Genomic DNA, 9,418 nt, shown 5'->3' with positions numbered 1-9,418 from the left:
GCACGTCTCATATAAGTTCACTCGGCCGAAGCCTCCAGAAAACATTTCCCAGTTCAAAGCGATAAACAACATTCAATGCAATCTTCAATATCAAGCAGTATTCAAGTCGAAGTTATCGATGCCTACAATACAAATAACTAGTAAGTAAGTTACCCTCACCTCGAGTTGTTCTAGTCTCGCGGTGCAGGTCTCGCTCACAAGCTTGCTCAGTCAAGCCCAAGGTTTCCACAAACGAACCTTAGAGCAAAATCACAGAATTCAATTACAATGAGTCGGAAACTCAGCAATAATAAGTACTAGGGTTACACGAAACATTATAAACTCCGAAGTACGACAATCTAACGCGTTAAGACAAGTTTTCGAAAAACGAAATTTTCCTCCCCCTAGGAGTGCTCTCAGCCACACATCATAATTGTGTGCGCCGATTTTTCTTCGATCAAACTTGGTTCCTAAGTTATCATTATTCGTAACTAAGACAAATCTAAGCTTAGAAAAATTTTCGGATCGAAAACTATCGCAGGGGTATTTTGGTAATTATTTTCAGCTCAGAATTTCAAAATTGGAATTTCGAAAAACAAATTGGATGGGGACGTCACTAACGACGTTTATGACGACTAATCCTACTAGCGCTAAGTTAAGTCATGAATTTTCAGCTTAAAGGATGAAACTTTGTCCAGAAATGGGTTTTTCCAACAGAAATGAATTCCGGCGGCATTTCGGCGACATTCGGCAAAATGTAATCCGCTAGAAGTACTCTTGGGTACGTAGGGAATATGTTTAGACACTAAAATCAAGTTATTTGGACAGTTTTACAAAAAGCTCCAAACTTTGAGCACAGAAAGACATAGAGAAAAGCGACGGAATTGGCGATCAGAAGTGAGGGATAGTAACTATACCTCGAGGTCTTCGTTTAGCAACGAACGGTGAAGCAATCGGGCAAGAAATGGCGAAAAATCACTTCCTCCTCCTCTCCTCCAATGCTCGCGGGTTTGGGTTTCAAAGGGGTGGGTTTTGTGAAAAAAATTCATTTCTTAGCTATTTATAGGTTTTGGAAAATGCGGAAAAATGAAAGTTTCGCGATTCCAATTTTTCCTACGTATTCCTCGGAGAATTCTAAGATAGGTTCTGGCGACAGAATTCCATAACTCAAAACAAGTTTCTTGGAATTAAATCAAACGATCAAAAGTCGGTGTAAATCGGTTTTACCCGAAAAGTTACTTTTTGCAGTTGATGTCGGATGAGAAAACTTTGTTCTGAAGAAAGGTTGGAAATGTCAAGAGAAATGGGTGTACGCGTGTGGAATCTTCTTTTGAAGCTCCGAATAGAAAAAGTCTTCATCGTCGGTTGATTTTAGGTTTCTTGAACTATCAGTGATTTGGTTTCGGCAAACTTCCGAGTATTGGAATTTGTCGTTCGTACATTCCAGAGTTTCGTATCGAAACACTTGTTTATAGACGAATAAGAGAAGTTCTAACATTTCTCTGAAGATTTTTGGAATTAGTTTCCATCGTGTCTTTAAGTGTAAATTAATCGTTTACGATCCCTCTCGTTCCGAATATAAGTAAATATTAATCGTGCTATAACTTACATCGACTTTAATACAATCTTTAGCCTTTTCCTGAACTTTCTCCTTCATAAATTATTTTCATTCGATAAACTTGTTCAGGTTTTTCCTTCACGTTACATCGACTAATCGTGAATAGAAATTTTATTCGGTTTATTCTAAGCTTAAAAACTTTGGGTCTCACATTATAGAATCAGTGAGCAAGACTAGTTCACAACTAACAAAGACAAAGAACAACTTACACTCTTAAGAATACTTGATCTTCAAGGTGATTCTCCCAATCTCCTTAAGCTTCAGGTCTTTGTCTATATATATATATATATATATATATATATATATATATATATATATATATTTCAGCAGAGGCGGCTAGGGTTTATTTGGGCTGAAGAACACTTTGATCCAACTCATATCAGTAGAGAATCTTCCAAGATCTGATATGAGTGATCAACAAATAAAATAGAAACAAATCTTTTAATCACAGATTTGTTCCAACAATAAACAACCCGCAATTGGCTCCCAACAATCAGTTACTTGACCTTCAAGTAAGCACAAAACATACCATAAAACATAGCCATAGGGGACCCACTTGCATGCCAGCAGGGGCGGATGTCCTGGCCTTCACCAAGGCAGATGTCACAACATCGGCTAGGACATCAGGTTGTTTTTAACAAAATTGATGACAACAAGGGAACAACAATCTCCCCTTTTGTCAAATTTTGTCTAAAAACAACTTCACTACCAGAGAGGGAAAAAAAACATCAAAATCATCAGAGTCAGCAGCAGAAATACTCCCCCTCAAACCAATGCATCCAGAACAGCCAAAACATGGAGGAACTCCCCCTCAAAAGATGCATCCAAATAAACACTGCCTGAAGTATATAGAAACCATATGCATAGCAGTACAAACTAAAACAACCACACTTGGTAACACTTGAACAGAAGCTAGCTTGAAGCACTTGAACATAGAAGATCTCTTGAACTTGTCTTCACAAAGCTTCATACTTATTACAGAACATAACCAGAATACCAAGTCTTCAAAAAAAAAAAAACACTACAACACAGAAAGAAACAAACAACACACTACTACTCCCCCTTTTTAGCACAAATTTGGCAAAGGTGGAAAGAATTTAAGTACAGCCAAATAAAAGTCAACTAGCACACAGACTAGGACAAGCACTAAATACTAGCAGAAGAGGAGTTTTCCTCATCATTTTCTGCAGATCCTTCCTTCTCAGCATCAGCTGCATGCTCACCCTCTTGACCAGCTTCCCCCTTGAGAGTTTGGATGAGAGCATCCACCTTAATCTTCCTAGCAGCAGCAATCCTGATGGTCTCTTGAAGTTCCTTGGAAATGGCCTCAAGTTCAGCAATGACACTGTGAGTTCCTGAGGCAGACATAGAGACAGGAACAGATGTCCTACTGGATGGCAGATCAATGTCCAGGACATGAGGTTCCAGGAACAACCGTTGGTCCAAAGTGATGGGAGTGCCTTTGGGCACAGGAACATCATCAACAGTGAGGATATTAGGATGCTGTTTCAGAATGATAGCAGTCAGTAAAGAAGGAAAAGAGATGGGGAGTTTCACAGCACATGTCTCTGCATGCTTCAAGGTTTGGGAAAACACAAAGTTGCCAAAGTCATAAGCAATTTCAATCCCAATGCGATAGATAAGCTTGGCAAGCATAGCAGAAACAACAGAAGTATGGTTAGAGGGAACCCAATTCACCACTCCAATCCTATTCAAAATAGCATACTTCACACTCAGAACCCCAGTTGACAGAAGCTTCTTAGCAGGCCACTTCTTTACTCTTCCAGCAGTCAATTCCTCAGCAACCGTATCCAGAGAAAGTTCTTCTTCAACAAATTCAACCAAACTTCTTTCAAGAGTTTGGTTGATGATAGCAGGAGAGAAATTCACACACTTACCCCTGACAAACACTTTCCTGAATTCAGGACTGGCAGAATTATTAACATCATCAGAGAGATTGACAATAAACTCCTTCACAAGCTTGTCATAGCATTTTCCTATGTTCATCACAGTCTTCCTCAACCCTGCTTTTGCAATCAAGGCAATGATCTCTTTGCAGGCTAACACATCAGAATCAATCTCCCTCTCTTTGGCAACACGCCTTTGATAGACATATTTCCATTTGAAGGCATTTTCTGGAGCATGAATAGACACATTATCTAGAGGAACATTAGGAACATCTGAGGGAATGCGCTTACCAGAGAACATTTTCTTCTCAGAGGCAGTGATGTCCAGGACATCGCCTTCAACATCTGATTCAGTCTGCAAATCAACTCTGGAAACTTTCTGCTTTTTCCCAGTAGTCTTCTTGACTTTCTTCCCAGACGATTCCACAGCTTTCTACTTGCCTTTCCTTGACACATCGGTTGCCCTTGATTTTGAAGAACCCGTAGTGATCTTGGCTTTCTTCTTCTGGACAACAGGAGTTTCTTCAACGGATGCTCTTCTTCGTTTAAGCATTCTGGCAGCAACACTCGCCAGAGGCACATCCTCTGAATCTTCATCATCAGAGACATCATGAACAATGGGAGGGGTCTTCATCGACTCCTCTGACAAAACATCCGTTGAGTTTGCAGCCTTGGAATCAGAACTCTTGGATGAAGAGGAAGAATCCTTTGAGAGTGAAACTTCCTTGGCAGGCTTATCAGACAATGTCTCATCGGAGCCATGGGAAGATGTCGCGACATCGTCTTCATCATTTGCAGAGACAGAAGTGTTTGAAACATCCTCAAGCACAGGGGCTTCAGGGTTTTGCATTGGGGTTGCACGAGACTTGTAGTGCTTCTTGGAAGGAGTTCTTAAGTTCTTCTTGGATTGAGTGGAAGAACTTGTGTGCAAACTCATAACCCTAGCACCACCAACAGTTCTCTCTATCTTTCCCTTCATAGACTCTTTCTTGCTTGAAGACATGATGAAATGGTAAAGCAAAAAGACAAATACAATCAATTGAGAAAAATGTAAGTGATGAGAAACAGAGATTGTTAGAGCAAGATTGGCAACTTGTTGTGAGATTGTGATGAAGCCATTGATGATGATTATATAGCAGTTGAGTGAGAAGGAAGCAATGATGTCACAACAACAGTTAATGGTAGTTACGAGGAAACTAGCCGTTAGACAGAAAAAGGGGCTTTAATTGCTATGCTCCTTCGAAGAGGCAAATCCCAAGATTTCCTCTTAATTTGTCAAATGTAGCAGCATCTAAGGGCTTGGTAAAAATGTCAGCCAATTGTCTCTCTGTGGTGACATGTTCCAAAGTAACAATTTTATCCTCCACTAATTCCCTGATGAAGTGATGTCTGATATCTATGTGTTTGGTTCTGCTATGTTGAATAGGGTTCTTGGCAATATTGATAGCACTCAAATTGTCACAGTACAATGTCATGACATCTTGCTCAACTTCATATTCCTTGAGCATCTGCTTCATCCAAATAAGTTGAGTACAATTGCTTCTAGCAGCTATATATTCAGCTTCAGCTGTCGATAAAGACACGCAGTTTTGCTTCTTGCTAAACCAAGAGATTAAGTTGTTTCCAAAGAAGAAACACCCTCCAGATGTACTCTTTCTATCATCAACACTTCCTGCCCAATCTGCATCACAATATCCTACAAGAGAAGAGTTAGTATCATTTGTATAAAGAATCCCATAGTCACAAGTACCATTTATGTACTTAATGATTCTTTTCACTTGTAAGAGATGACTGGTCTTTGGAGCAGCTTGATATCTTGCACAAGCACCAACAACAAAGGTAATGTCAGGTCTGCTAGCAGTGATGTACAACAGACTTCCAATCATGCTTCTATATAAGCTTTGATCAACATCCTCTCCCTGATTGTCTTTAGACAGCTTGATATGTGTAGCAGCAGGAGTCCTTTTATGTCCAGATTTTTCAAGTCCAAACTTCTTGACAATGCCCCTAGCATACTTACTCTGGGAAATAAACATGGAATCTTCCATTTGCTTGATCTGAAGTCCCAGAAAATAGTTCAATTCACCAACTAAGCTCATCTCAAACTTTGACTTCATTTGTTGGACGAAATGTTCCACCATCGTGTTCGACATCCCACCAAACACAATATCATCAACATATATCTGTGCAATCATGAGTTTTCCTCTTTCATTTTTCACAAATAATGTCTTGTCTATTCCTCCCTTACAATAGCCATTGCTCACCAGAAACTCTGTAAGACGTTCATACCAAGCTCTAGGAGCCTGTTTTAATCCATACAAGGCTTTCTTGAGTTTGTAGACATGATTAGGATGATGTGGATCTGTGAATCCCTTTGGCTGTTCAACATAAACTTCCTCATTCAGATAGCCATTTAGAAAGGCACTTTTGACATCCATTTGGAATAATCTGAACTTCAAAAGACAGGAAACACCAAGCAAAAGTATTATGGATTCCAACCTAGCCACTGGAGCAAAGGTTTCATCAAAGTCTACTCCTTCAATCTGAGTGTATCCTTGAGCCACCAGTCTTGCTTTGTTTCTAGTTACTACACCATTCTCATCTGACTTGTTCTTGAAAATCCACTTGGTTCCTATGATGTTTACTCCCTCAGGCCTAGGAATGAGATCCCATACTTCATTTCTTCTGAATTGATCAAGTTCTTCTTGCATAGCATTTATCCAGTATTTATCTGTCAGAGCCTCCTTGACATTCTTGGGTTCTAACTTGGATATAAAACATTCATGAGCAATATAGCTTCTAGCCCTGGTAGTAACTCCTTCTTTGAGGTCACCAATAATATTCTCTTGAGGATGATTCTTTTGAATTCTGATCGATGGAGCTTTATTTGCAGAGGTCATCTTGTGGTCTTGCTCATCAGAACTGGTTTCTGATTCAATGTCGAGGTCAATAGTTGGGACATCGGCTGTGACATGTGGACCATCATCATCTTCAGTTGCACCAGTGTCTTCTCTTTCATTTGGTTGATCATCAATAGAGACATTTACAGATTCCATCATTACCTTTGTTCGAGAATTGTACACTCTGTAAGCTTTGCTGTTTGTAGAGTATCCCATGAAAATTCCTTCATCACTCTTAGGGTCTAGCTTTCTTCTTTGTTCACGATCAGCCAGAATATAACATTTGCTCCCAAAGATATGAAAGTGTTTCACAGTTGGCTTCCTTCCTTTCTAGAGTTCATATAGAGTGACTGTGGTTCCAGCTCTAATGGTTACTCTATTGTGAATGTAACATGCTGTGTTCATGGCTTCTGCCCAGAACTTGTTGGAAATCTTCCTTGCATGAAGCATAACCCTGGTGGATTCTTGGAGAGTCCTACTTTTCCTTTCAACAATTCCATTCTGCTGAGGTGTAATTGGAGCTGAGAATTCATGGTTTATTCCTTCTGAATCACAGAAGTCAGAGAATTTGGAGTTCTCAAACTCTCTTCCATGATCACTTCTGATTCTTACTATAGAGCAATTCTTCTCAGTTTGAAGTTTCAGGCATAGCTTTTTGAATATGTCAAAGGTTTCTGATTTTTCCTTCATGAAGTCAATCCAAGTGAACCTGGAATAATCATCAACACAAAAATAAACATATTTCTTACCTCCTAGACTTTCTACCTGCATGGGTCCCATCAAGTCCATTTGAAGAAGTTCAAGGACTTTTGTTGTAGTTGGATGCTGAAGCTTTGCATGAGATGTTTTGGTCAGCTTTCCAATCTTGCATTCTCCACATATCTTTTCTTCATCTATTTTCAGTTTTGGTAGCCCTCGAACATCTTTAGAGATAACTTTCTGCATACTCTTGAGATTGATGTGACCTAGACGTTGGTGCCATAGATTCAACTCATCCACCTTTGATATCAAACATCTAGACACTTGGGCTTTCTCTTGTGGAATCCACATGTAGCAATTGTCTTTGGACCTGACACCTCTCATCACAATCTCTTGATCACTAGTGGTAACCATGCATTCAGTCTTGCTAAACATCACTTTCAGCTCTTGATCACACAACTGACTTATACTGATTAGATTTGCTGCCAATCCCTTGACAAGAAGAACGTTGTTCAGATTAGGAGATCCAGAGTTTACCAATTTCCCAATTCCTTTGATTTTTCCTTTAGCACCATCTCCAAAGGTGACTGATTTACTGGAGTATTCCTTGAGATTTTCCAGATACTCCTTATTCCCAGTCATGTGTTTTGAGCAGCCACTATCAAAATACCAGTCTTCACTTGATGAGACTCTAAAAGATGTGTGTGCTATAAGACATGAAACTTCTCCTTTGGGTACCCAAGCTTTCTTAGATGTTTTGAGAACCTTCTGGATATGAGGATATCGGTATAGCTTGAAGCAGTAGGGCTTAATGTGACCAAACCTACCACAATAATGACATCTCCATGGAGTTTGAGCAGTAGCCTTCTGAGTAGTAGGATGTTGAGGCATATGTTGTGACATCGGGCTTGACATCCGATAGTTCTCTGGGTTTTTAAACTCAGAGTTTTCCTTAGCTCTTACAAACTTCCTTGATGCTTTCTGATTTCCTCTATTCTCAGACTTGTAACTGAAACCAATGCCTTTAACACTCTTTCCTTGCTTACTTGTTTCTTCCAGGATCTCTTCAAGCATATTAGATCCACTGTTCAGCATACGCACTGACTTGTAGGTATTTTCCAGTTTGGCTGTCAGTGTAGCTACTTTCTCTTGAAGATCAGCTATAGTTAACAGAAGCTTGGATTTTTCAACAGTTTCAAGATCCTTTAATTTTGAGTTCCATTTATCCAAGTCATCTTGCAGTTTATCAATGGTCTCCCTCAGGTTTTCATTTTCAGTCTTAACTTGTTCCATCTCATCTTCTTGCTCCTTCAGATGTTTGCAAGCTTCCTTCCATTTAACATGTAAGAGTTTGTAAGTCTCTTCCAAATCCTCAAATGTCATTTCATCACCATTGGAATCTGAGTCATTGACAGCCCCTGAGAAGGCATTAACCTTGTTGGCAGATAACTTTTCCTCATCCTCAGTATCTTCATCTAACCATGTCACTACCATGCCTTTCTTTTGTTTCTTCAAGTAGGTTGCACACTCAGATCTAATGTGACCATAACCCTCACATTCATGACACTGAACACCCTTGTTTTGGCCTGATTTGTCCTCTTCTTTGACCTTTCGCTGGGAATTGTAGGATTTAGAGTTGTCTGGCTTAATGTCCTGGACATTTGGCCTAGTCCTTCTGTCTATCTTCCTTAGAGCTCTGTTGAATTTTCTAGCAAGAAGTGCCAGAGCTTCAGATAGATTCTCACTTTCACTATCAGCATCATCTCCTTCAGTGGTGTTGGATACAAAAGCAATGCTTTTGGTCTTCTTTTCAGGTTTTTCACCCAACTTTAACTCATAAGTCTGCAGAGAACCAATCAACTCATCCACTTTCAAACTGCTGATATCTTGAGCTTCTTCAATAGCAGTGACCTTCATTGCAAACTTGCTGGTTACAGACCTCAAGATTTTCCTCACAAGCTTTTCATCTGACATAGGTTCTCCCAGAGCAAATGAAGCATTTGACAGATCACGCACACGCATGTGATATTCAGAAATTGTCTCATCTTCTGTCATTGTCAAGTTCTCAAAACGAGTAGTAAGCATCTGGAGTCTAGACATCCTCACCCTGGTTGTACCTTCATGTGCTGTTTTCAAACTCTCCCAAGCATCTTTGGCTACAGTGCAAGTATTAATCAATCTAAACATGTTTTTATCCACAGCATTGAAGATAGCATTCATTGCTTTTGAGTTTGCCAGAGAAGCTTCTTCTTCAGCACTTGTCCATTCATCCTCAGGTTTTTCTTCAGGAGTAGATGTACTTCCTTCTGCTTGAG

General features: G+C 39.7%; 1 protein-coding gene across 1 annotated transcript; it reads right to left on the bottom strand.

Annotated features, from left to right (window-relative positions):
- Window positions 1-3,937: 3,937 nt before the first annotated feature.
- LOC130736180 (nuclear localization sequence-binding protein-like) lies at window positions 3,938-8,597 on the bottom strand. The gene is made up of 3 exons (XM_057588028.1): window positions 8,495-8,597; window positions 8,071-8,263; window positions 3,938-4,496 (listed from the first exon to the last, which is right to left on the bottom strand). The coding sequence occupies exons 1-3, from the start codon at window positions 8,595-8,597 to the stop codon at window positions 3,938-3,940; spliced, it is 855 nt and encodes a 284-aa protein (XP_057444011.1).
- Between the last annotated feature and the right edge of the window lie 821 nt (window positions 8,598-9,418).

Source organism: Lotus japonicus, chromosome 1, assembly GCF_012489685.1.
Source record: "Lotus japonicus ecotype B-129 chromosome 1, LjGifu_v1.2".
Taxonomy (NCBI): domain Eukaryota; kingdom Viridiplantae; phylum Streptophyta; class Magnoliopsida; order Fabales; family Fabaceae; genus Lotus; species Lotus japonicus.
This window is presented reverse-complemented; position numbering and strand designations above follow the sequence as displayed.